The following is a 27,950-nucleotide window of genomic DNA, read 5'->3' on the forward strand; positions in this document are numbered from 1 at the left end:
ATTCGTACAGCTGAAGTTGATGGGAAAGTCTTTAGTTTTTTAGGTAGTATTGGATGAATTTGACCTGATGATGGTGCTAGATGAAAAATTAAAAGACTTGCATGCGTTTATCAAATTTCGGAGCAATGTATCCAAAACTTACTGAGTTAAAAATGGAAATCTGGGACCATGAACCAAATCACAATGCAATCCCGTCTTTAGCTGAGATATTTCAGCCCCAAAAATAACAGATTCCTAGAAAATGAAGAAGTTTGGATACAAAGTTTTATTACTAACGAATCAAATGTATGAGCTCATCATGCTGGCCTCACATTAGAGGCTGTCAGACTGAAGTGAGGAAACATCCCTGTAGCATTAGGCTCAGTGAAAGGCACATTAGCTGAAACATCAGCCTGTTTGTGGTTCCACTAAAAGTGAGATCAATACAGAGAGTGCTGCGATCAGATCTCCTCTGAGGATATATGCCTTCCAAATTCACACAGGCCTGACTAAAAGGATGGGAAACACAAACACATCTCGCTGAGATTCAGCCGCAACTAAACTCCAAGACTTTAATTTATCGCCATTAGTGTTTTTCTCCACGGTAAATGGGTTTAGACTTCAAATGAGTTTTCTGAAAGATGACGCCACAAAGACGTTTTTCTTGGAAGCTGCGGCGAAATATTTCATCACTTATCAATTTCTGTTTCCACGATAAAACTCTAATATTTCCCCACCAGGATTTGAATAATTTCTAACAGCTCCTGACGCCGAATTTCCACATTTAAACTAAAGAAACTCTTTAAAGATTAGCAGCTGTTTAAAGCGAGATGATCACACGGCCGTGAAATTCAAATTAATTGCTTATCTTTGCTTGTTGTACAAAACCCTATCGCTGCTTTCTATTATGCACTATTTGGTTCTTTCTGTGATTTATTGCCCTGCTGAGCGACTGATAAACTTTAACCTTTTCTAATCGAAGCGGCCTCCGAACTTGTTATGTTGTACAAGAACGAGAAATCAAATTAAAAGACTTGACCCGAGCCCCAGAATTCACCCTTCAACCCTTTAGAAGGGGAATTATAGGGAACTTTAGAAATGTTTCAGTTTCAATCAACAGCGTGCTTCTCCACCCCAAAAAACACTAAATAACCACAACAGAAAGTAGTTCTGTCAGACCAGGACGGGAAGGAGGACTCAGACGCAGAGGATATAACAATTAAGCACACTTTATTGAAGTCAAGATCTTCTTAGAAGGGTGATGAAATGAAAGGGCTATGTAACTCTGTCTATTCTTAAGAGACCTGGCTAATATGACAGGGCATAACACATCTCAAAAGAAGGAAAACACATAAAGGGGAGGGAACAAGATTATACACAAACAAGGAAAACAGAAGTCTATTCTAGAAATGAAACTCTCACAAGGAGGAAAATAAAACACTAGATAATAAACACAAAACGCTCCCGAAGGAGGAAAACCAAATCTAAACAAATGGGATCAAAAGAAAAAGGCTCACCTAACAGGGACTCTACTAATATCTAAAGCTATCTAACAAAAAAAATCACTCCACAAGCGGGAGGACAAAAAAACTGTAACAACAGAAAACAAAATAGAACACTAAACTTAAAAAAGATTAATCAACAAAAGATCGCTCTTAAAAGAGGAAGAAGACAACAACTTACGTGACAAAACAATTTCTTTCTTTCGGCAAACGGACTGTGACAAAGAGGGCTTAGGTGAACGGACAAGACGAAACACTTTGGCACAAGACAAAGGGAAGACGCAGACAATATATACACAGGGTAATGGGGAACAGGTGGAAACGATCAGGGATCAGGTGAGACAATCAGACCGGTGACACATGAGGAAGGGCAAGTGACCTGAAACGAGAGGAGTTATCTTTCAAAATAAAACAGGAAATGACAAGACATGACAAAAACCCAGCTTGACCTCACCGCGGTGTGACATTCTCCTTCAGTGCATGCTGCCAAAACTTTAAGCACCTTGTGACCATGCACAGGATGAACAGGTATAGAAATGTACTGATGAATAAAAGGTAAGGTTATGATTTCAGCAGCTGCACAGAGTTCAATGTTCAGCTGAGAGAATATCAATGTTATCATGAACGGAGAGACTGCATCTCTGACGATGAGGCTACAGGGGGACGAGCTCCTGAGCGCTGTCATATACTCTACGGAGTCGATTTGAATACAAAATATGAGCAAGACTTACTGTGCACACAGAAAAACATCACAAAGACGGAGGTGACGCCTGATTTTTTCGTCTTTGGGTTGACCATGAGAGCTTCACGTTCACACACTGAGTGCTGCTTCTGAATCCAAATCCTACGACCTCTGACGCAAGCTGTGTTAATAATACACACACACACACACACACACACACACACACACACACACACACACACACACACACACACACACACACACACACATGCACACACGCGGTCCAAGGACACAGATGACACTATTTGCGCCTCCTCGCACGTTTGACCATTATAAATCATCCACATCCTGCACACAGTTATTAGTTCTTTATGTGATATATATACACTGACCCTGAACCCTGTTGTGTTTGCTTTTCCTGAATAGCTGATAGCAGTTTTCTGCTCTATAGGACAAAATGATAACAACAGGCTCATTGATCAACACCAAAGACTGAACGATTAGACTAACTGTGATTGGACAGACGCTTAGTAAATTCACGTTCCCCAGAGGAAGAATCCTGCTGACGCCTCGACAGCTACTGGATGGATTACAGGAATCCGGTTCACACTACTGACTATAAAACATGTACAGGTGTAGTACATGTGACATCTTGGCAGAGCTCCCAGCTAATCCAAAAATGAGCTAAGCTAAGACGTTGAGCGTGGGCTGGAGCTGAAACCAGCCGCCTGTGACGGCACCCACCTGTCAATCAAAGCAGCCACGCTCTTAATTATGCATAACTTTAAGCCTTAATATGATTTGAATGGGTGAATTATATGAAAATACATCCTCCGTACAGTCCATGAACGGGGAAATTAGCTACAGAGACCAAAACTCGGCTGTAAAGAAGTGGCCGTTCGAGGCTGAAGGACATTTTTTATTTTTATTTACCACCATCATTAACTTAAAGGTATTTTATGTTTACATTTACATTACATCTGCACACCCAACAGATAATTTTTAGGACTCTGTTACAGAAGTTATTACCATCCAATTAAAGTTAAAAGTTATTAAATAAACTAATTATGGTCCAAAGTCTCTGCAAATCGTCTTCCTGATGGATGGAAGAGAAAAACATAAAGCAAGTATCATATCAGGAGGATTTAAATCAACCCAAAAGTTGTTCTTGTTAGAGGCGTATGTAAATCCTTTATTACCTATAAGTAAAGGCATTAGTTAAAAAGTATAAACACAGTACAACAGGTGATTTGTTAGAAGCTGAAAGTATAAGAGCGTCCGCGCAAAGAGGAGCCGCCGACAGAGAATATAAATGAATCAACGTCTCTTTGAATGAATTAATATTTAACTCAAACCGTTCACAAGCACGCGATGATATATTGCTGTTGAGTGGATTTCTCCAGAGGATCTCTGAGTGATTTATTCTAAATATTGAAAGATTAATTCGCTTCAGTCCGAGCTGCAGCACCAAGTGCCGAGCATGTTCATTAGCTTTTGAGATTAAATAAACCGTTATTCAATTAGTTCGGTTTAGTCTGTCAAGCTGTGTGCGTTTAACACAGCGAGCGTTCGCGATTAACAATGTGTTTGTTCAGGAGAATATACACTCAAGTATATTTGACTTCTGTCTGAGGTGTGAATGTTTCTGCACATCTTTCCCGTTCGTGCGGATTCGAGGCAGAAACCCGACAATGCGACAGGTTGACTTAAATCCCTCGAGCCATCTCAGAGTCCGCTTTGTCAGGAGGAGGATTATTCTTATTCCTCATCCGCATGTCACAAAGATAAACATCTCTGACATCAATATCACATCGATGCTTCTGAGAAAGTGAAAGCAGCCCGCAGGACGGCAGGATTCATTCTCGCTTTCGGTTTCGTGGTTTCAGTTTGCAAACCCCCTTCTTGTAATTTGACAGCAGACGGTTTAAGGCCGTATTATTGCTGGATGTTAATCAGGCCAATAAGACCTTTAACCAAGTCAGAACTAAATTCACAGTAATTCACGTAGATGTTCTCGTTACAGAGTCTCTGAACTCGGCAGCTGCTGATTAAAGCTGAATAAATACAGAGGCCGAGGTCCATCTTAATTTTTTTATTACCACTGCTACGCTGCTTTCCGCTCTTATTCTTTTATCGCCTTATCTTCCACCAGTTATTACTGTATTAGCTTTTTTATTGTTTGGTTTGTTTCCATGTCCATAGCAGACCTTAGGAGTAATAATAATAATAATAATATCATTCCACTGTATTTCTTCTCTTTAAAGCCTCTTCATGGGCAACAACAAACACATGGTTGCACCTTTACGAGATTTTTATGGAAGAATCCACCTCTTACTCATCTCAAACCGCCCAGCTGCGGCTACAATAAGAGCATCATCCCCCCACGGTGAAATGCGGCTGATTCAATCTATTTGTGGCATGAATTTGTTATTACTGTTGGCTATGATCGCTCTGACAGAAACAAAAAGACGACATGGGAATGATGAGAGCATGTTTTCGGTCTTTCTTCCCCTTTAGTATGAAGCATCGTAGTTAAATATGCGGCTTACGGGACTTTTGGGTGAAGTTCCAACTGTTAAGTTCGATGAATGATGAGCGAAGTTGGCCCGATAGCAGAGACAAGAAACCAGTTGCAATATGGCTGCAGTGTTTGGAGGATAAAAGCCCATTGAGTGCCTGAAATTGGATTTTGATGCCACACCCTCCCGACAGATGAAAGCTTCTCTCCTCTCTGAAATGACTTTTTATCTCCAAGAGTCCATTTGTGGGTGCGGAGGACACGAGAAGCATATCTGTTGCTTTGTTTGTCTCCGTTCGACACTTTCATTTAGTTTGAGTTAACTAATATTAAATAAATAAAGATATAATCGGCTTAGCATTTGCTAGAAGCGTCCTTGTAATGAGTGACCTTTTTCAGAAGGCTGCAAATGTTATTGTTGAATTTAATAAACCACCAATTTATTTGTAAAAAAACTGGAACAAAGCATTAAATATAAACACATATCAGTCGGCTGTAGCAGCAGGAGCAGCTCTTTGGCTTTGTGAAATATCGAGCTTTGCTTTCAAGGTCGGCTTTCTGCTCCGTGACGCTCGGCCTCTTTCCTGCATAAGCAAGCTGAGCACGGGCAGCAAATACTGAAGAACTAGCTGAGGACCGCTTTAAAGATGGTGAACGTGCTGTACTTTCTGCTCCGCAGCTACTGCCGTCACATTACAAGTAGGAGGCACTGCAGTGCACAAATATCTGTCTAATTACTTCTCAGGACAGAGAGCAGGACAATAAGGAACGACTTTCTCATTCAAGCTGTGCAAACACGTTTCCACATCTCACATGAGCAGAAATGAAATGTTTCTAGAATCTGACCTCTGTGGCGGCAGCAGCTTTGTGAGGACAGGAGATAAAGTTTGGCATTTACTTTGACATCGAGTTTAGGGCATTTTCCATTTCACCTCTCATGCAGTCTGTGATCTGTGGCTTTCAACGCTACGACTGTGATAACAAGCTTAAAGTGCCAGCGGAGAATCAAAAAAAAAAAAACAAACCTGAAAGGACCACAGTGTCCAAAATGTTCCCTCTGTGTGTGTCTATTGTACAGTATGATGAATATGCATGATTGTGTGTGTGTGTGTGTGTGTGTGTGAGGACGAACAATAAACGCTGGTCCAGGTTTGGCCACCCATCGGCAACAGGGTTATCGCTGAATGGTATCCATTGGTTACCTAAACATTGTGAGCAGTGTAGATGGACAAAGGGACGGTGCAGCTTGACAAACACACAAACACGGCGCCACACACTGTGATTACACAATCGTGTACTACTTCCTCTTCCAAACAAACTGCCTCTCGTGTCTTTCTGCACGTCGACTCAGCTGATTAAAAAATGTAGAATATCGTGATTTTAGGCTCCTGGTTTGTGTATTTACAGCTCAGACTGCACGTGCATCGACATGGTACAGTGTCAAGCTGTTGCTGTGAGCTCATGACACACACACACTATGCAGACTCTAAAATGACTGATGACGCCTCAGGATAAAACTCCACAATCACAAACATGCAGCTGCCTCGAGGTTTATTCAAACGTTAAAGACTCACTTCAAATATAAAGAACTTTACCATGACCTTCAAAAGTGAATGTGAAAGAAAACAATGCACGACTTATTGTGCTTCAGGTGCAGTAAGGTTTCAGTTTCTATGTCCCAAAACTCGTCTTCCCTCTTTCAAATCTCCTTCCTTCTCTTCCCGCCTTTGCTGTACCTGTACTTCTTCTCCTCCCCTTCCTCCCTTAACCTTCCTCCCCTCTCCTTCCTCCCTTGTCCTCCCACCCCCCAGCATGGCCGTGCCGAGTTTTCCTGGGAAGGAATCAATGTAAGTCTCCTTGTTTAAATCTCCTTCTTTTCATCCTCCTAAATCTGCTCTTCTTGTCATCCCCCCCCCTCCATCGTTCACCCGCTACCTGAGTTTGGGCTTTGAGTACGTAAGTTGACATCCTGCTTGTTTATCCTCCCGCCCCTTCCTGCCTCTTCCTGCCACTCTGTCTTATCTCTCTCTCCCACTCCCTCTCTTTTATCCCCCCGGTTTGTCTTTTTCTCCCCATAAACTCTCTCCCTCCCATCCGTCTCCTCTCTTGGCCCTCTGCTAATCTACTGTACTGCAAGCTTCATATATATAGAGTCACAGATAACAGGCTGTAATAAGCTTATCTCATCCACAGCTGAAGCCTTCGTACAAGTCCCAGTTTTTACCGAGAGCTCTGCATGATGAAGTGCATCGCTTCTCGACGGCTTCTGTACCTTCAGTAGGATTTATCCGCACGATGGGAATTTTGTTGACTCAAATATTCTGGGAGGCAAATAATCTCAAGTAGGCACACTTCTGTTTCAAGCAACAGGAACGCTGAGCTTTGTTTGACTTTGAGGTCGACATTGAATTCTCCTGCGTGTGGTTTTCTAGCTAGCTGGACTAAGTTTGCACATGCCAGCAAAGTCGCTTGCAAATAAAAGTTTTATCGATCTTGTCTGGCAGCCTGTCGTTCTTTACCCACAGAGAGGGAAACCTTTTTATTGAAGCGAACGCGTCTTACTGTGATTCAGCATCAGTCAGTTGTTAGTGTGGCATTGTTCTGTCCTCTCCTTTTAGCTCTGGTTTGGTCTCCACAGTGTCTCAGATATTCTTCTTTCCTCACCAGCTAGTCACTAATGTGGTGCTGTGCAGACGGTGTCAAGTAGGTTAGTTAGAGATTGCTGCTTGTTGATGAGAGCTGAGCAGACCCTCCAGGAATTCGCGATGTTGCGATTTGCAACTTCAGTGAATCCTCGTGAATTCAGGGCGGTGTTGCAATTTTAACCAATCACCGCGATTTTTCTGCAACTTCCGCGCAGTCTGCCCGGGGGATTCAACTCGGCGGGTCAGAGAGGGCCGCACGATGCGTGAGGATCCCCTCGTGGGACCTCTCCCCAGTGCTGGCTGCCCCCCGCCGGGTGCATTTCCTCAAGGCTCGAGGGCGAAGGTGAGCCGCAAGCTTTACAGTGCTCGCCTGCCCGGACCTCGCCGCTTCCCGGGGCCATGGACTTAGTGCTCGCTGCGCCCTCTCTGGGCCCCCGGCGCGACTGTCAAATTGCAACTTATCGCAACTTTCACACCCTCCCGCAACAAAATCGCAACAAAAATGTAAAAAGCACTGCAACTTTTTTGAAAACCTCATGCAACATCAGGCATTTTTTAGGCTGCAACTATTTCAAAAAAGCGAAATCCTGGTGGGACTGGCTAAGAGACTGAACTGTGCTAGAGTTTGTATGATGAGTGAGCACATTTCACCTCACATAGAGTTGATTTAAGGTCAGCTTTAAACATTTGCATACAGAATTTATTGAGGTAACAGTTTTGCAGTTTAACATTGAGCACCAGTGTCACGTTCACAGACTGTGATCTGCTCCTGGGGACAGCGGCTGATGTTTTGGTGCCAACAAAGCATTTTGGTCATTGTGTTCTGCCTCGTCTGCTCTCCACACGGACTGTTTAACTGCATGCCACCACAGCCCGCTCATACGTGACTGATCACCACTAGTCGGACTAGAAGCAAAAACCAGAATGTTGCCAACATCCTGGTTTCTTTGCATTCATCTGCAGACATCTGTTTGTAGAGATAAGCTCACATGTAGTAACTTATATTTAGCTCTTGCTGCTGCACTAACTGTTTCTTTGTTTTACACGTTATTATTGTGACTGCGCAAGATTTCTCAGAAAAACTGAGACATGTTTATGTTCAACAGAGGAGGAGCACAGGATCATAGATTGCTAAAATAACTGAATGCCTGCAGACTCGCTGCTGTTTTACTACACCATCTAATGTTACTGTGTATGCACAGGGTATACAGCAGATAGAATGACGCTGTGATGATACTCCACAGAAGGGCCAGATGATATCAGTTTGCCTTTATACAGTAATTAATGCAGTTTAACTCCAAATATTACATCACATCTATCACACAGTCCCTCGGTGTAGCAGAGTCCACATGTTTTTCCCTCTATTTCCCACTGTAATTAGCTGCTGGGAGGACCTCATTAAGAGCCAGGCCCTGTCTCTGCGTTCATTAGTTTGCTGGTCGGTTCGCCATGAGCGCTGGCGCCAGACGTACAGTAGAAATCACACAAGCATGAGCGATCTCAGGTTGGTGCGCTTTACACCCGTTCGTGCTTTGTTTGAATCCGGATTCCAAAAATAGTTTCTTAATTCCTCGAACACCGACTCAGCTCTTTAGGAACAAGAGAAATATCACACGTTATGTCACACCCTGAAGCCTGATGATGATTATGAATGGGGTTTTTCACTTGTCGCTTCATTTTTCTGCATGTATTTACACAACCACAAGTACATTTGAGATGGGTAAGATGAGCCGTGTCGGGGTCAAAAATGGTTTCAGAGCAAAGGACACAGGTTTAAAAAGAAAGCAACACATCCTCCATTCATCGTGTAAACATCTCTCGTTAAAATGTACAAAAAAAAGTTGTTTGCTGCTGTTTCCACTATTTATTCGTCTGATATTTACTGTCTGTATTTTACATTTTACAGTGAAAACACTGTCCATCAATAATTGTTCCATATAATTCAGTTTTTCCTGATGATTTTGTGCCAGTTACCAGCTGCTGTGCTCTCTGTTGTTTCCAGTTTTCAGCTACAGTATAAATCTGATTCTCGTCTTTTCAATCGATGATCCCTGTAAGACGTTTAACAAGGTGTTGAAATAATTAACCCTCCTCTCTTATTCCCTCCATTACAACCTCTTTTCTCTTCTTCTTCTCTCTCCCTCAAACTTTTCTCTGAATCTTCTGAATCATCTGCTCTCTTCACCTCAATTTCTTTTGTTCCATTTCTTGCATTTATCTTTTTCTCTCTCGTCTGTTCTTGTTTTCTTTTTCTTTTATCTTCATCCTCCTCCTCCTCCTCTCGCATCCCACACCTCACCTCCTTTCCTCTCTCTTTAGTTGTCCATGGAGGACACTACTTCCATTCTGCCTCGTCTCAAGAGGAAGTCTGCCAACTCCTACGGGATCGGTGCCCTGGCTAAGTCCTCTCTGACAGGTGTGTCAGGTGTGTGTCTGTGCTGCTAGATGGTAAAACAGCCCCCATGTTGCCTCCACTTGCTCCACAGAGGGCCGAGGGAGAAGTTGTTGTTGAGAACTGACAGGGGCTCGACTTCCGCTCCCTGTTGTGTAAAAGATCGTCCTTGGTTTCTTCTCGTGTGATGTTCAGATGGTGATTTGGTGCCAGAGTGGTGCAGCAGCCAAATGTCCAATGTGTGGTTTGGTTTAACGATAATCACCAAACAATCTGTAACCATTGATTTAGCTTCAGCTTCTTTATATTAAGGTTTATATGGCCGTTGCTGGGCAAACAAACCACTTATACTTTGCAGAATGGAGTTTAAAGGAAACCCCAAACACTGAATCTAACCCAACTTCTTCTAGCAATGCACTGTGTTAAGTACTTAGACTGTTTACATCTCGACTGTCGAGACAGAGGAACGCTGACAGTAAAGTCCTTCCTCGTGGTATCATAAAGTATTCAACTTCATGATTTATAAGCCTTTAAACTCATTAATCTATTATTCAAACCATCCCTGATGGTGAAGCTCGGTGTGCAAAGTTTGATGTAGCTCCAAAGAGTCGTTGTGTTCAAGACTTTACAACATCATGAAGGTCACAACCACAATCGGACAAAGGTCATTATCATGAGATATTAAACACACGTCCAATACCATTCAATGGTGCCAGTTTGCAGCATTTCAACACGGCAGAAAGCTACCAGAAATGTTGACTTTAGGATCCACATTCATTCAACTAAACCAGAAAAATCAGTTTGTACAATAGAAACTCCATCCTGCTTCCGCTCTCGCTTGGTTCTTGCACTGCTCGCAGGCCAAAGAACCGTCTGACACACTTGAAAAGAACAGGAATGATCTTTGCACCTTTGCCGTAAAACGGCGGACTTTGTAAATCAAACCTTGCCTCAACAGACAACTTCTCTCTAGAGCGGCAGGAGGAGGAGGAGGAGGAGGAGGAACCAACATGGCCGCCCCTGTGGGTGCCCCTTTCCTATATCACTCCCTACTTTCCCTTTTCTTCCATTGATATCAACAGCAGACGTCAATGACAAACACATTTCGCAGAGTCATTGACGGAAACCCAATCAGATCTTTGATTTCAAAGAGACTAAAGTAAGTGAGATTACTTACTTTAATTATTTAATGAAGCATCTCCACAGGCGTGTTGGGTAATGTAGTGGTGTATCTGTTGTGTGGCAGCGCTGTGGCAGGCGGTGTGGCCTGATATTTGTGAAGCAGTGACTCTCTCTGTGCAGTGTCGTGACTTTCAAGCGGCCGCTGCCTCTTGTGTGCTATCTTGTGCTTTTGTGCTTTTAACTGTAGTGCTTTGTGCTTCCTAGTACAGCAGCTCGGTGTTTGTGTAAAAAGTGTTTTTTGTCGTTGTGTCTGGTGCACTTTGAATATATCTGTTGGTGTCATTTAACAGTGTATAGCATTATTATTTTTTTTTTTGAGTCTTTGAATAGCCAAGACCCCAACACCCTCCCTCATGCCTCATCCTTTCCATTCCTATTTCCATCCCCAATTAGACTCTGCAGGGAGTGTTTGATTTTCAAATGAGATTGGCTCTCTTTGTCTAAGGGGAAAAACTGTTTCTATTTATAACTCAGCCTGTAACTTGCCCCCTGGACCGGGGGAAGCAATTTCTGAAGCGCTGTCTCTGTTTATTCATGCCTGTTTGATTTTAATTTAATTTAATATCGATCAGCCTCTCTCCAAAGCGTTTGACTCAGTGTATATGTCCCCTACTTTGAATCCTGTATTTGCATCTTAATTGGGCAAAGATTTGCCGGTGGACCTTTCTCAACGTTCTGTTTACACCGAAGGATTACTTTCCTCTGCCTCTTTCAGTCTCTGTAACACGTTTTTAATTACGCAGAGTCTAATGAATCTCATTTATTCTGTTTACCAGGAGATGAGTAATGGCTTTAATTATTAATATGGCTTTGTCAGCGTTTCAGCCGTCATCCTTGTCCTTTTTCTGGTCAGCTCGACAGACTCTGAGGAGCACAGAGCCGACCCTGTTCGATCTGTCACAGCGGTCAGCTCAGACCTGATCACTCAGGAAGATTTAGCAAAGCTCTGCACTATTATCCAGCAGATTTAGTTGCTTATACAAGAATTACTCACATTATGATGAGTCATACGTTGTATGTTTTCTGAATATTTGACTTTTTTTAGTTAATTAGGTTCCTGAGAGGTTTCTAAGACCAGTCTGCGTCGCATTCAGAGGCACGTCAAGACGCACTCGGTTCACCTCTGTGTGACATTTGTCTGACTGGTGCTCTACACCGTCCTCTGCTCGTTCGTATCAGTCACATCGTTGTCATCTGAAATGGCAGATCACGATGTGACTGACATGAATAGATGAGTGGTGAGTGGCGACTGTCAGACCCGTTTTGATGATTAGCGTCCAAGTAATAATTGAAAGTTGAAAGGATTTGAAGAGGGCGCTGCAGATGTGACAGGTAGATATTGTGTGGCGTAGCCTCACTGACAGAAACAGTGAGAGAGCAGCAGCAGTGGTTTAAAGGTGAGAGGGAGGTGCTTCCCACAGGCAGAGAAATATTAACACCACCCAACCTGCCCCCAACTCCACCAGCAGCCAACAAGACTGAGGTTTAGGTGTGAATATGGAGCATACCGTTGATAAAAAAGACAATTTATGCTCAAAGAAGCTACCATTTTAAATAAGAAACTTAAAATCTGACAATCTTTAAACTACTAGAAGCATTTTCATTTTACTTTTGTTGCAGAGTAGCTGCAAAATCACCACCATGTTCTCACACCATCTCTCTAAATCCATACCACGCATTTAGTCCCTCATCATTTATGATAGTTTCATGTATTATTTTACAGTTTCTCATCATCATTCTACTCCCCCCTGATCTTCAGTTGGAGGTGTCGCTCAGAAGTAGTTTTGACAGTGTTTGTGTGTGTGTGTGTGTGTGCTTTGCCCTCATACCTGTGTGTAGGTGTGAGTCGCTCCATGAAAGACAAAGTGACCAAGCCCACTGCCATGGCTCAGGGTCGCGTCGCCCACATGATCGAATGGCAGAGCTGGGGCAAACCATCTGCAGGGCCGATGGGCAGCGCGGGGCATACCAACCTGCAGAGAGAAAAGGAGCGGAGGATGGAGAACGACGCTTACAGCGACCTCAGCGACGGCGAGAAGGAGGCTCGCTTTGCTGCAGGTGAGGGTGCAGGTGCTAAATACGACACATAAAGACAAGAAGACGAGGTCACGCAGAGGCCAGCTGCATGCTTTAAAAGCATCTCTGACATTTCTAAATGCTGCAGAGGTTGGAAGGAAAGTTGAAACATGCATTTATTTATTGAGAGTGTCACAAAAAGGACAAGCCTGCAAAGATTTATCACCCTGATATCTTTTTCTTGAATATTAATTCTTGCTTCCCGCTGGCGCAACATTTTTCTTCACTGAAGTTTGAACACTAATTGGTTCTGGCCCCTCTGGTACGTCGAGTAAAGTTAAATTAATAATTTTCGACAGTTATTTACACACGTTTATTTGTCTGCTCGTGTGCAACCCTCCCCCCAAAAACATCCTGTTCCTCCATGTTAATGACGATTGTTCCCTCCTGTTTGTTTTTATCACTAATTAACGTCTGTATGTGCTACCAATGCTGGCACCGGGATTTGTTTTATGCATTATGTTAATTGTGTTTCAGTGAGTTAAAAAAGAAAACGAGCAGCACTGATTTCTACTCTCGCTCCCTTCTTCAAGGCATCATGCAGCAGTTCGCGATCTCTGAGGCGACTCTGTTCGGCTGGAACTCGATGGACGGGGAGAGTATGGGAGCTGGCTCCAACCAGGGCAGCGTCGCTCACCTCAGCGAGGTCAACCAGGAGAGCATCACCAGCAGAGGTACTGGAGGTTTTTCTGCAAATGGCTATGGGTTAAGCTCTGTGCTTCTGGTTGTAAACTGCTGCAGTGTAGTGTGGAAGGATCTGGCTTTGTAACTGCAATAAAGCAACAGTCAGAAGTTATATAATATAAGAAGAGGGGGTGTAGTTTTAACACATAGCAGCCTACCTGCCTAAATAACACAGTGAGAGCATAAGTACAGATAAAGTGACTTGTGTAAACACTTCCCACACTAAACTCTCATGTTCTCTGATACAGTATGTGCAGATGCACAGTTTGGGGAAAATTAGAGCCCTGTTGGAAACTAAAAACAGCCACGTCAGTTATTCTGCAGATCAGCTGTAAAGGACTTTTGGAGGGCGGACGCACAGCTGCACATTTCTGCCTTTCACTGCTACCGGGCACTTACTCAAAAAAAACGTCCAAATGACAAATCCAGACGACGGCCTGTCGTTTTTTTTGATGTCCTGAGTGCCCGGGTAAGAGAGTTTACCCCGAATATAAAAAGATGAGGAAATGAACTGCACGACAAGTTAAAGAGGATTTCACTTCACGCTTGGTTGAATAAACCAAAAACAGTTTTGGGGGGAAATAAACTCATATTCTGAATTTGTGTTTGAGCCTCAGGTGGGTGAGATGTCAGTTCAGTTTAAAAACACAGAGAAAGAAAAGGAAGAGAGCGATTTAGGAAACCACAGGAACACTTTTTATTCTGACTCTTCATAAATAAGAACAAAGTTCATTTGGATCTCGAGCTGCTCCCACTCGTACACAGACGAACGCTGTAAACTGTTTCTGTTTAGCAAAGCAGAGCGCTGTCCAAACCCTGAGGGATGCTGTAGGTTAGCACAAGGACTTAGCCCTGCTCTCATTAACAACACCATATGGGCTCTGCCCAGCGCTTTATCTAGCATGCAACACCAACACACACACACACACACACACTAATACATACACAGCAACAATTAAAGAAGTATTTGATATCAGCATTAGGACTGAGGGGATGTTTCTCCTCCACAGTTTGTTTGTGTGTTTATCCACCCTGCATGAATAATACTCGGCATATATACTAATTCAGCTACAGATAGTCTCATCAGACTCCTGTTAAAGTTATTACAGTTTGTTTCTTTGGGGTGAGCTGAGGCAAACTAAATTATTCTGCTAATGACTGAATCAGCAGTTTAGGGTCTGAGGTTTGGATTTAAGTCTCCTCTTCTGTCTTCTGTTTATCTTTTCTGAGTCTTGTGGTTTTGTCTCAAACATGGCCCACATATGTGCTGCTATTTAGATCTTTTAAAAATAGACTTTACTTTGTCCAAATCCTTTAGTTTACTTTAGTTTATATAAAGGCTTTAGACCCTGTGGTATCTAAAAACAAGCTCATTTTGAATCCTTTGACTTTCACCGAAGAAGAAAACGACAGTAAAGTCTTTAAAGGTGAGCAGGGAAATCCTTAAAACTCTTCTGCAGTCTCTTCTTGTAGTTGTTGTTGTCATTGCACACCTCTCTCCTCTTTTTGTCCAATTGTCTCCCATGTCTCATTCCTCCCACCTGTCTGTGTTTCCCCGTACAGACCAGGTGCTCCATCACTCCTCTGCAGATGTCTGGCCTCACACCTACGTCTCACAGGGCCTGTACTGCCTGTCGTCCTCAGATGCTTGGGACCCAATCACCAGCCAGCCCTCGGGCGTGGCCTCACCTGCTGCAGGCTCCTACATCATGGCTGCTGGTGAGGATTGACTCTTCTCTCTCACGCCGCGTCCAAATATCTGACTGTGTCTCCGAGCATTAAGTGTTTTCATGGTTGTTCCAGGTGGCAGCAGTGGAGCAGGGGGTACACCTGGTGAGGGCTACGAGGGAACAGTAGGCAGTTACCTTCAGCAGCACCAGACTCATTTTACCCTGCAGCAGCACAACCAACTCCAACAGCTCCAACAGCTTCACCACTACCAGCAGCAACAGCTTCTGCAGTACCAACAACAGGCCAGTAGCACTCAGACTGTTCATTTATGCAACACTAAGTGACCAACAACAGCTGGGAATCGAAATCTGACCAAAGTATTTATACTATAGAATACTTGTACTGCTTACACAGAGTAAGTACCAGATTACTGACACTCGAGCGTATTTATTATCTTCTCATTTGAGAATCTCCTAAACTATCAGATGTTCGACGATTAGACCGTCATGAGATTTTGGTGCATTTGATGAATCCTAACAATCGGTGGTTTCCTGACTTTTCTAGCGCCATCAGTAGGTTCAGGTTTTTATTGATCGAGTGAAATATACCATGGTGCACAGATATGCATGGTTCTCTATGTATCCTAATGACTTAGATAAATAGAGTTTTCCTCTGGTGGTGCAGTTGTTCCTGGTTTGTCTTTTTGCGTGGAGTTTGCATGTTCTCTCCAGGTACTCTTGCTTCATCCCACAGTGCAAAGACATGCAGGTTAACTGGTGACTCTAAATTGCCTGTTGGTGTGAATGCTGTGACGAGCTGGCGACTTGTTCGGGTGTATCCCACTGTAGCGACAATCTTCTCTCGGTCCAATAATCCTCTTTACCGCCACTATTAAGCGAACCAATCGGCAATAAGCTTGACTGGTAATGAATCCTCCGACAAAGCAACTTTACTTTAAAAACAAAAAAACAAAGTTACAAGATTCAATCTTAAACAAACCGTCAAAAAACTATGTTGCTCCTTAGGCTGCTTAACTATATCTGATGTTTAAGTGGCTGTGACATCACTAAGAATCAACCTAAAGGAGCATTTCAAACATTTTACGTCTAAACCTCTCACCTGAAGTCAGCTGGGACCGGCTCCACGTTTTTTACCGGTGCACTGACTTCGTTTAGCGCCATCATCAGATCAACATTATGATTTATCTTCCTCCTCAGTAAATAATGACGTTTCCATGAGCTGCTGCGAGTAGCCGACCGTCAGGACACTCACATGCTAAACTAAGATGCTGAACATCGTAAACATGAAGTCAGCACTGAGCTGAAAGCTCTGCTGTTACAGCGCTTACATAACTTTCCCTCAGACTGCTCGGATGTGTGGCCGTGTGGCTTTTAATGGTGTAACTCGGCGGCTGACTTCCAGCTCTCGGGCTGCTGGGAGGTTTTCTGCAAATGAAGTGAGTCATGATGAACTGTGACACCCTAAGACTTTTCCAGCTCCGTTCGGCTGCTCTCGCATTGGTACATCTCAGAGCTCATTAAATAATGGAGGGTTATGAAATAATAACTTGAAAAGGTCAGGGATTGTGTCTGAGGAAAGGTGTACTGATCCGAGACCTCAATGGAAATGAGCTTGTTAGCTTTACTGTGTGTATTATATGGTTTCCCCTGCGGAGGGGAGTATTGAATATATTACATTACATTTATAATAAAGCTTTTCAATCACTCGCCCAATTTTCTGAGCATCAGTCAATGCATACGAGCCTGAGATAGTCCCCCGCTGTTCCCTGCAGCACATCGCTGACTCATAATTCAAAAAGGGGGTATTAAAAGCAGGAGTGACCAGAAGGAAGTTAAAAAACAAAAGTATCCTCCTCCTACAGGATAAAACTGCTTTGTCATTTGTTTTGGCGTGCTGTGTTGTGATGCAGCGTCTCGCCGTCGCTTTGTTGTCCATTATTGAGCTGCTGAAAATGTCAGGAGCCCGGAGGGGGGGTTCAGGAGTGTTTTAAATCTTTAGTGGGTGGTGACATTTTTGTTTCAAAGAAAAACAAAAAGTTTTAAAATGAAGAAAAGAAAAGAAACGTGGCCACTGGCCAGCAACTGGTGAGTCACTGAGATTTATCAACATCTAAATCAGTGCGACAAGGACGGCAAAACGTACTGCTCGCACAGAATCAAGCGACCTTTCCAGAAGGGGAAAGATTTAGCATGTCCCCTCTCTGAAGAGCTGGGTCTCTTGAAGGTAGAGAGGGATGCCCCTGATCTGGTAGGAGCTGGTAGGATAGTCCACCAACAGACGGGAAATTTTGGATTGCCCTGAGCGTACAGGTGGCAGAGCCAGGCGTTGTTTGTAATATATGTATGTATATAAGTCATTAATTCTCCTTTTTTCCCTTTCCTATCTCTGACCACAGTCTATGGAGCACAGGCCACACAGTGCCTCCCATTCCCTCCAAGCCACCCCCAACAGCACCATCCACAGTCTCGGTCCTCCCACCCACCCTCGGCTAGCTGATCTGTGGGGAGCTGCGCAGGTCGAGGCACACCACGTAGGCATTGGCCTGCTGAATCCAAATGGTCAGATTACAGACTTTGCGGACTAGATGCTGGTTTAATTTTCTTCTGATAGAACAGCTATGAGACACACAGGACTGGCATGTCCATTTAGCAGTCCACAGCAGTCTTCGTAACACTCTCAGCATGTCGTATTATACTCTCAGTGTTGTAGGAAGCTAAGGTTTCTCAGGCACGTGTCTTCAAAGGTGAAAAATAAAGAGTGCACTAATCATAGCAACATGAAGCTGATGTTAATATTCTGCACAGGAATAACCTCTTTGGTCATTGTCCATCATGTCTGACATTCATCTTGGCTAATTTGTTTTTGTCTTCTGGATCTGGCTTTGTTTATATCAGCAGGCATATTTAGCACAGTGCAGTGAATGATGGGAGAAACTGCCAGGGAAGTCGGCAAGGTAGGAGACAGGCTGGAAACCTGCATGGAGCACTGCCAAAAGTCTGCATGACAGCCTCTAGTGGACCTGATGAGTCTTGACAACGAACAACCTTAAATCTGCCCGGTCTTCAGAGTAGCATGCTGTAAAGTCCGCAAGTTTACAACTCTAAGCATTTGGATTCAGCATCTGTGTTTGTTGTACCTGCCTAAGTATCTGTCTTCTCTCTCTGGTGTCCAGCACAGGCAAAGCAAACTGTGGTGAGGGCAGGGGAGCTCATGTTCTGCTTGTCCGTCTTCCTTCCTCCCTTCCTGTCTTTTTTTGTCTGTTTCTTTCTTTCTGTGACTGAAACTACAAGAGTTGATGTCAGCCTGTGATGAAACATAGAATGCCAAGGCACCAGTTTAAAAAACAAGTGCGACAAAACAGAAAGAGACAAAGAAAAGCAATTAAATCAGAAAACTCGACTGGTTACAGGTGGACATCGTCGGCCAGCTGAGTGGACAGATGGCTGAAATGGTTGGAGGAGTGGTGGAGACAGTCGGAGAGGAGCCAGAGCCCGATTCTGAGGACATCGCTGAGCAGCATGAAGAAGAGGAGGAGCTGACAAAGGTGAGTTCAAAGTCTGATGATCATAAATGAACAAAAAAACAAGTCTTCTCTGAACTGGAACGGTTTCATCTTTTGCTTTTGGTTTCTGTCCAGCTTCAGCATCCCAAACGGTCTTTTAAACGCTTTACACGCATGTCCTGTCATTACAGGTAGAAGAGGTAACATTAACCTTGGAACCAGAGCCATGCTCTTTGACCCCGTCCCCGCTGAGGGAGGAGGTCCCCTCTACCAGAGGCTCAAGCCCGGGACTGCCAGCACAGTTCGGCGAGTCTGTCGCGGAAAGGATACCGTTCGACGTCACGCCCTGCGTCGTCCAACTGCTGGAGAAGGACGAAGAAGCAGTCGTCGTCGCGACCAACTGAATCATAGGGCCAGAAAAACTGACGAAAACAGGAAATAAATACTTCAATAATCAATCAAGCTATTCTATCCCAACCCCCCCAAAACCCCCTCCCCACTATTTACCCACTTTGAGTCCGAGGCGAGAAGACTTTTCCAGACGAAACGCGGGATGTAATGTACACTAACTAAATGCCAAGAAGCCCTCCAAAGTTACTGCTGAAATGTGGAGTATATTACTTGTGGGACAATGAACACATAAAAAAGGCAGAGACTGCTGAAACAAGCTGTGTGAGGAGAAGATGGATATACAATACGTTTGGACTAAACGGACCAAAGAACCAGGACTGAAGGCCGAACAGTCAGATAACGGATGGACATGAAACTCTCGAGAAAGAACAAAAATTAAAAAAAGACGAGGAACGAAGGGAGTAGTGAAAATTCAGTGCAATACAACAAACACGGACACTCGAGTCAAACAGTACGTGCAAATAATTCAGAGTGATTGGTTCAAAGTTGCTTTTAGCAGCAGACGTAGGCGTGTGTCACAAACAAAAACTCCTTTTGATTTGCTAAATGATGTATTTTGCTTTGATTGACAGCTTGTCAGTTGAAATGCTCTCTCGCTGAGGTAAACCCAACCCAACCCAATCCGATCCGATCCGATGCTCAAGAGCGAGCTGTGGCACACACTCGGGAGTCGTTTGCAAACAACCAACCAAAAGAAAGTGCATGCTTTTTAACAGTGACCTAGCCCTAACAGTATAACATCGTATACAAAGTAATAATATATCAAATTGCTTTTTATAATAAAAGAGAAAATCAAATAAACCGATATGTATTTGTATGAATGTAAGACTGTACGTATGTATGTATGTTTGTATGAATGTAGCTTTGTGTGTAAAATATATATATATATATATTCCGGGAAACAGATTCTTCCTGCTGCTGTTCTGTTCTGCAAAAGTACACACACATACATGACACACATTTGTACTTGTTTAACGCATTGCCTCGTCTCTAACGTACCTGAACAAACCTTCAAACGAGACTCATGACGTTTGCTGTGAAGCCAATTTGTCCGGCTAATCCAAGATCAAGAATTACAATCAAATCCTCAGTTACAGTGTGTGAATGTACTTAAAAAAGGTTGAGATTAAAAAGGCCATGCAGAGTATCTGCTACGTCAGGTCGGGGTTAGAGAACAGTGTAGCCTGTCAGAGGGCGCGCTTGATTTATGGCAGCACAGCCTGATACTCACTGCAGGACCTAATGATAGGTCAAAACATCATTTAACATAGAATTATACACCCACATGGATTTATGCCCTGGTTTTAAGGACTAGTGTGTAACATCTAGCAGTGATTTCATCCCCCTCGCCTCACCCTGTCTCTCTAGCATGAAGGATAAACTACAGTACGGCTTGGTTTGTCTGTCCTGGGCTACAGTAGAAACAGCAGTGGAATACGGCGATGCACAGACACAGAAGAAGAGTACACAACTCTCCAACATTCACAGTGTTACGTAGTAGCATAGAAATGAAAAGAAAGTGCATAACCTGAACGTCCTGCAGTTTATTTCACAGCGTGAAGGTCAGGCGTTTGTCTTCAGTCTCATGTAGTCATCTATTCCATTAAAACGCTTCAACTGTTCCGATCACAGAAACAGCCTCATTCATTAAACCGAGCCGTGTAGACTTCACTACTGTCTGGAGGCAGAGACGTGCCCTTGTGCGTTCAGGTCCTTTAATGTTTAAAGTTCTTTTGCAGACTTTCTGCGTGTTCACAAAGTCAGGTGAGGAGGCGAGCGGCGTGTTTTTGTTAATGCCATTTCAAAGAAATTCAAAAAACATTTTAATAAATAAATGCTGCATAATAGAAGAAGTCCTTCAAAGAAACATGCCTTCACCTGAAAACACTTTTCTCCTCATTTTTCACAAGTTGAAATTAAATGTAATGTTCATTCGTGCTCTGAGTCCTCAGCGAGGTCTTCTTGACCTGACTGCAGATCATTGTAACTAACTTGAGAGGGCAAATACTCGCTTTCTTCTATTCATGAACAACAGTCGGGTTATTTGGAAACAACATGCATGGCATTGTGTGGGTGAGCGGTTTGCTAATGCCACTGTGAACAGAGTGACCCGGCATTTTATTGATGCCGATATGAACGGACAGAGATACTGCAACAAGACCCCGAGGCCCATTCATCCATCGCCTCGTGTTAACGTACAGCACAATAATGCACAGACACATGTTGGAAGGAGCTGTACAGTGTACATAATTCCTGCAAAGCCTGCATGCACACCAGACGTGTCACCTATTGAGCATGTTTGGGACGTTCTGGATGCAGCGTGTTCAGTGCTGTTTATTCAGCGTGTTGATTTGACACCTGTCAGGTGCTCGTTGTCATGGATTTGAGAGATTTTGCATCAAAAAAAGTCAAAAAATTGGAGCAAAAACCAAAAAGCATTTGTTTATATTTTGTTCCGTGTATAAAGTTGTGAGAAATGACGACAGTATCTCTGCTGGATGCAAATGAACGGCGTATTTTACAACTTTGTGAACTGTAGAAATCTAAAAAAAAAAAGGAATCGAGCATCACTGTGACAGCACATTTAACATAATCTGCTCTAAAGAAGATTTTACTCACAGACACTCTCACACTCCACTGATCGAGACCCTCCATGCTCCTGCTGTGATAATCATCCGTCCTCTGTTCGTCCTTTTGTTGCTCAGAGATTTTTATTTCTGGGGTTATTACTATTTTATGGCTGTTTAGTGGTTATACTAAAACGGAGCACTTTAAGAATTTTAATTTACACGACCATCAACACTTCAGGATATTTCATTATTTCATGGAATCAGAGAAGAAATGATGCAGGTAAAGATTTCTGCTATTGTAATATTTAAAAAATGATTTTTGATTGTTTCATGTGATTTCTTTCTCTCCTACCTTCATTGAGTTCAGGTCTTGGTCCAGGTAACTGAGTAACTACGCTGCCTTTCCCCTGTCCTGGCCTCTACAGTGCGCCTGACCTGGATAAATCAAGATCAAATTCAAACACGAGAGAAAACAATTAAAGCACTTAATAAAACTTTATTTGGCTACATCTTTCACAGTTTTATAAATTTCGAGATAACATTTGACTCTACTCAAAGATAAATAAATAGAAACATTAACCACGATACAGAGCCCCTTTAAGAAACAGACACACACGTTAGATTTCTCACAGATGTAAAGAAAAGGCTTTCCGTTAAATCTGCAGGTTTAAAGACTTTGAAGAAGGCAGCACCTGAGAAACTGAATCCAGGAGATAAGAAGAGTGTAAGAGGAGACGGAGTGATAGATGAAAAGCTCAACAACACATGAACGCGGTTATATTAAGGTCGTCACAGAGCATCTCTTCCCATTAAATAAAGAAGATGGTTTGGTTTAAGAAGATGGGGCACATCTGTTCATCATCAATCAGACGTCCACCGAGAGGCTGGAGTGAAGACTTCATGTTTAAAGTTTAATCATGTGACATTAAATGAAGTGAACTCGACAGGAAGCGCCAACTCTGAACCTCTGCACAGCTTTCAGCTTCTTTTTAATAAACTCTTTCTGTTTTCCATGTAATGCATCGTCATGACGGCTCTTATGTTTAATAGTTTTTTCAAATTGGGTCGTTTATTAAGTTAATTAATTAACCTGTCAACATAGATCTTCATCTTCAGCCGTCATTCACTGTCAGCAGTCGCTTTGTTATACACGAGAGCAGGCGCACGACAGACAAAGAAGAAACCACCATCTGCACAGAGGGTGAAATAAGTCAGTCGATGTGTGTGTACGTCTTCATCACAGGTTAGTTACTGATGTTAATGAGCAAACGAGCTGTGGCTGTAAATCGAAGCCAATAAGAAAAGAGTCGAACTGATGGTGGAGCTAAAGTTGCCGCCTGCTTTAAAAGAGAATTTAGTTTGACAGTCTGTCCATTTGAAAGACCACCGAGAGTATTTAACCTTGATAATTCACAGAAACTGTGCTGACCTGCCTTCAAATAACGGACCTTGTAAACAGTGATGTGGGTAGTGGAGCCTGAACCAGCCTGTTTTCTGCTTCTCTTAGTAAAAGGTCAAACTGCTATCATGTATTTAACGCTGGTTTATAGTGACGTCACGTTGGGCAGACCAGAACAGAAACCTGGAGACTCAGTCAGGTTCATCCAGACTGAACCTGTTTCTTTAATTTTTCTTTTTATATAAAGACGCAGATCGATGTTTGGCAATAAAATAACAATTGTTTGTGTCACTGGCTGTATGATTCTTCTAATAGTTAAAAAAGCAATACAGTATTCTGATTTCATGATAGTAAGTTGGCCTCATGGCATGGCGTAAGAGCAGTACCTGGACGGGCTCCTCTCGTTTTGGAATGAAAAGCTTCGATTTTATATTTCTTTGTGAAACATCATCATCATGAAGTAATTTAAAGTAGTCATGTATTTTTTTACAGGCACCCTTGTAGGAATAAACAGTCTCCAGGACCCGTGCAGTGGGGTTTGCCCGTAGTCAGCCGCCTTTGGCTGCACCATCTATCAACTTAAGCGTGATGAGATGAGCTCCAAGGCTGCATCCGCAAGGTCAGCTCACAATTTGAAGGTTGTTTTGGGGCTATAGCCAATCTTCCACAGTGGACTGAGCGGCTCCATTAGTCTCCTGCTATCCAGATGGTCTGTTGTCAGTTAAAAAAAATCAATAGCTCCTGCTCTCGTCTGATAAAACCCCTTTTTTAAAAAAAGACACATAAAAGATTGGGAAACACAGAGCTACTGTGCAGAGGTTCAGTGGGTTCACTGTGCTGGAGGACACGGTGACACAGTCTAATTAATCCAAATCAAAACTGGCACGATGCAAATGATCGCAGCATGTTGTATATTTATTCCTCAGTAATGTTTTCTATCTACGATTTAACGGTCGGGTTTATCTTGCTCAAGATGGCACAAGCAACAAATTACTTTTCAGAGTTTCAACAGTAGTTGCCTTTAAGGGAAACGTCGCTGAATTTCAACCAGCTTTCTTCTCTCAATCCGACTGTCGGTGAAGTTCAGCGTGCCAAAAAATTCAAAAGGACAATTTGCAGTTTGAACAGCAACAAGTGAAGCTCTGGGTGCAGGCAACACGAAGGGACGTGAAATCCATTATAGATTTTGGTGGCACGAAGAAAAATCCTGATCTAACGGTTTCATAATTATAATGTATTATAATGTATTTCACAAGAATACAGATGGATGAATATCACATTTGGTTTTTGCAGGTGTTCTGCTCTTACATGCTGTTTGGCTCAGCATTAATTAAGAAACACTGCAGCGCTCCTTTCCCTGCTCTGTTGCTCTTAACGCACAGCTAATCAATTGACTGTAAGTGACAGTAACAATTTCAATCACTGCATCCAGACATTGTTAAGACACAAAGCAGGTTGGAAATCAGCAACGTTTCCCTTTAATGCTGATTTGGACGCGATCGCCCGCTCACAGGGAAATAATCGTGGAAGAATCTTTGGTATAAATATTTAAAACAGGGGATATTAGCAGCAACTTCAGTCTGGGGTTCAGTAAATCAATGAGAAAGAGAAAATGAGGAGGAAGCGCGACCGGACACGTATCAAAAAAAACATACACAACTTCTTAAGAAAGTGACGGACAGGTTGGGGTGAGCAGGTTTGACAGACAGGAGCAGTGAGGGCGGGATAAACTCCCTAACTCGGCGTAGCTTCAAGCAAACACAGCGTTTGCTCTGGTGGTGACAGAAAGAGGTAAATGAGTTTCCAAAGACCGGAGCCACAAATTAAGAACAGAAGAAAAAAAACAAAACAACAACTCACACCATTAAAAAAGTTTTCCATTATAAAAAACATAACCATCACACCTGTCTGATCTACACCATTGGCTCATCGTCGCTGTCAAAGAGTCCCTGTGTGGGTCTCAGGGTGGAGAGAGGGATGAAGGGGGAAGGAGGGGGAGGTGGATAAGAAGGAGGAGGAGGAGGTGGAGTGGAGGAGGAAGGGACTGGGGGAGGAGTGAAGGAAGGAGGAAGGTTGAGGTTGCTGTTATAGCTACAACTCCTACTGAGTGAAGTGCAGGCCCCCGTGCTGCTGCCACCGCCGCTCCCCGCACTGCAGATGCTGGTCTCCTCCACCTCCTGCTTCACGCCCTCGATCCGCACCTCCGTTTCGTTCTCCTGGCAACGATGATGATGATGGTGGTGGTGGTGGTGGTGGTGATGGTGAGGGGGAGAGGAGGAAGGAGGCTGGGCAGCGGTAGGAGCTGATGGAGAGGATGCAGAGGTCGGAGAGGAAGGAGTAGAAGTTGGAGGTTTGGTGACGGAGTTGTGCTTGCTGATGTCGCGGAAACTGGCGAGAGGAGGACGGAGCCGGACGCCGGAGCGCGTGGAGCCCTCGATGGCCTTCTGGAGCTGGAGGTGGAGATAAAAGATGGAAGGATGGATGAAGAGGGAGACAGCAAAAGAAAGAAAGAGTGATGGAGAAGAGAAGGCGGAAAGACAGAGAGAGAGAGATTGTTGAGTGACAGGATGAAGGGATGGAGAAGCAGAAGAAAATTAGATTTGGGGATGACAGGAGACGGAGACAATAACAGGTAAAGACAGGAGGAAATGAAGTCAACGTACAGAGAGGATACTAACAAAACACTCATACATAATTCAAAAAGCTTCATAAGAAAACAAATCAGGAGCCAAAAACAATTTAGTTCCATCCAAAGTCAAAGGCGACAGGGGAAGACTTCCAAATCTGAGTGCATCAAAAAGGAAGAAGGCTTTTCCTGAGTTTGATGTGAGCTGGATTAAATTCACTGCTTAGCTTTTGGTTCCAGGTGACCATCAGACAGTTTGAACATAAAAACTTCTTACCTCTTTCAGCGCCACTACTCCCACCAGTTTGCCGATACTGGTCACATAAGCATGACTGAGCCCCAGCAGTGAGAACAAAGTGTGAGTCTGTGGAGACAGAGCGGAAAGGTCAAATTACGACAAAGTTCCTCCTCTCAGACCAGGACGGACTTTTTTTTTTAACATCACACGTCTGTGAATCCAGACAGTTCACAGACTCTCCGACAGTTCTGTCTAGACACAGAAGGATCAAAGCGGGCCGGCTTCAGGAGAACCACAGAAAAAAGTCCTTGAGCGAGTCTTCTGTTCATATTCTGTTCAAGGTCAAAGCTTTGGAGGAGCTCTCTGTATGCATGAGCACAGCTTCACCAGCAGGTTCACCCTTTGCACATGAATGAGCAGAATATTCTGGATATTACCATGAGAATGAAATTACACTCGTGACAACAGAAGCAAACAGCGACGCTTCTGAACCGTTTACACGCTTCAGGATCCTGCAAATCCTGGATCAGCTTCACATTTGTCATGATACGGATGTGAGCAGCAATTCTACAACACAGGAAGAAAAATGAAAGGAGGATCTTATTAGTATAAAAATACAACAATACGAAATTACACAGGTGGATCAATAATGTGCAGATGAAAGCGCTCAACATCGACACGCAGCAGAGTCCAAACATAAAGAACAATAATGAAGTTTAGTGAAAATAAGAATAAAATAATATCAAATTGCTGAGGTGTCTGAATCAAACAAGTCTGTTAAACAGAGCGGTTATTTCCTTTAACGATCTGATTCAGATTCACTTTTTTCATGACTGAATCAGATTAAACGTAGGATTAAAAATAGAAATAATCGTTTTGATGACTTGTTTTGAGGTATTCATACTGTAAGTCGACGACACCCGATATTACTTCAAGCCGTTGAATCTAAATGTTCTGTCTCCCCAGCAAACATCATATCTGTGAGCAGACTCCGTGTGACTGCTGTGTGTTACAGTGTTAAAGTAAATTACCCCAAAAACAACTAAACTAATGTTTCTTCTGCAAAAACACATCACTTCATATCCTCCTTCATTTAAAAACATGCTGTCAGAGGTCAGACGAGGAGCTGGTGATAAGTTTGGATAGGTCATCTGTGATTTATATGGAAAGTATAAAATATGTGACATGAACAGACTCTCTGAGCAGCGTCTCTGTGTTTGCACTGATCAGCTCCCAGGAAGAAAATGAACTGTGAAACATAAAATGCTTCTTTAGCTTACTTCTTTGTTTTTGTGTGCTTTTTCTTTTTAACTGGAAGTCACGATGACTGTTAACAAATCACATCTTCCTTCATCGACAGACTCTTTGGTTCACAGACTCACTGCCAGATTGTTCTTAGCCTCCATGCAAGACTCTCCAGCGTTTGATCTCCCGTTGCCGAACCTGCCTGCCTCTGTAAACTCTTCAGCTTTCTGTCTCCAGCCATGATCTCTGTCTGGCATCCTGCTGCTACATCGCTGGATTTCCTCAACTTGCTGGACTTTAAGCTTGTTTTTGAACTGCATTCATTATTACCTGTTTGCTGTGAAGACTATCCTCACACACCCGTCACAGGCGACACTGTGTGAATAAGTCTTCACTGAGTGTTTTCATGTGCTCCTCTGTCAAGGTTACCCACGTCCTTGGCTGAATGAGACGTTACTGAAGTAAACAAGCTGAGGAGCTGAGTGCGAGGACACCAACAAAAGACTGCTCCATGTGCCCAACTCCATTTATACCTTTCTTTGCTTGTATAATAAAAAACAAAATAAACTCCTGTCCACAGGGAATTTATGGTTTGAAATAAAGATGC

General features: G+C 43.2%; 2 protein-coding genes across 6 annotated transcripts in view; one reads left to right on the top strand and one right to left on the bottom strand.

The window, feature by feature from the left end:
* LOC104936378 (uncharacterized) overlaps nucleotides 1-20,062 on the top strand; it is a 46,899-nt gene extending 26,837 nt beyond the window's left edge. The window contains exons 3-11 of one of the 5 annotated variants that reach the window (XM_019254818.2): nucleotides 6,493-6,528; nucleotides 9,646-9,751; nucleotides 12,740-12,958; nucleotides 13,510-13,650; nucleotides 15,224-15,379; nucleotides 15,464-15,633; nucleotides 17,748-17,882; nucleotides 18,762-18,896; nucleotides 19,046-20,062. In XM_019254818.2, the coding sequence (XP_019110363.1) occupies nucleotides 6,493-6,528; nucleotides 9,646-9,751; nucleotides 12,740-12,958; nucleotides 13,510-13,650; nucleotides 15,224-15,379; nucleotides 15,464-15,633; nucleotides 17,748-17,882; nucleotides 18,762-18,896; nucleotides 19,046-19,258 (1,311 nt within the window). In that variant the 3' untranslated portion in view covers nucleotides 19,259-20,062. The remainder of the gene's footprint in view (nucleotides 1-6,492; nucleotides 6,529-9,645; nucleotides 9,752-12,739; nucleotides 12,959-13,509; nucleotides 13,651-15,223; nucleotides 15,380-15,463; nucleotides 15,634-17,747; nucleotides 17,883-18,761; nucleotides 18,897-19,045) is intronic. The other 4 variants (XM_019254833.2, XM_019254828.2, XM_019254838.2 and 1 more) reach the window with 4 other exon arrangements.
* A 3,943-nt stretch (nucleotides 20,063-24,005) lies between these two features.
* Nucleotides 24,006-27,950, bottom strand: part of LOC104936377 (chloride channel protein 1) — a 40,986-nt gene continuing 37,041 nt past the window's right edge. Inside the window, exons 25-26 of the mRNA XM_027286795.1 lie at nucleotides 26,138-26,224; nucleotides 24,006-25,684 (exon numbers count right to left, since the gene is read on the bottom strand). Coding sequence (XP_027142596.1) covers nucleotides 25,148-25,684; nucleotides 26,138-26,224 — 624 coding nt within the window. The 3' untranslated portion in view covers nucleotides 24,006-25,147. The remainder of the gene's footprint in view (nucleotides 25,685-26,137; nucleotides 26,225-27,950) is intronic.

The sequence above is a fragment of the Larimichthys crocea genome, chromosome XIII (genome assembly GCF_000972845.2).
Source record: "Larimichthys crocea isolate SSNF chromosome XIII, L_crocea_2.0, whole genome shotgun sequence".
Taxonomy (NCBI): domain Eukaryota; kingdom Metazoa; phylum Chordata; class Actinopteri; family Sciaenidae; genus Larimichthys; species Larimichthys crocea.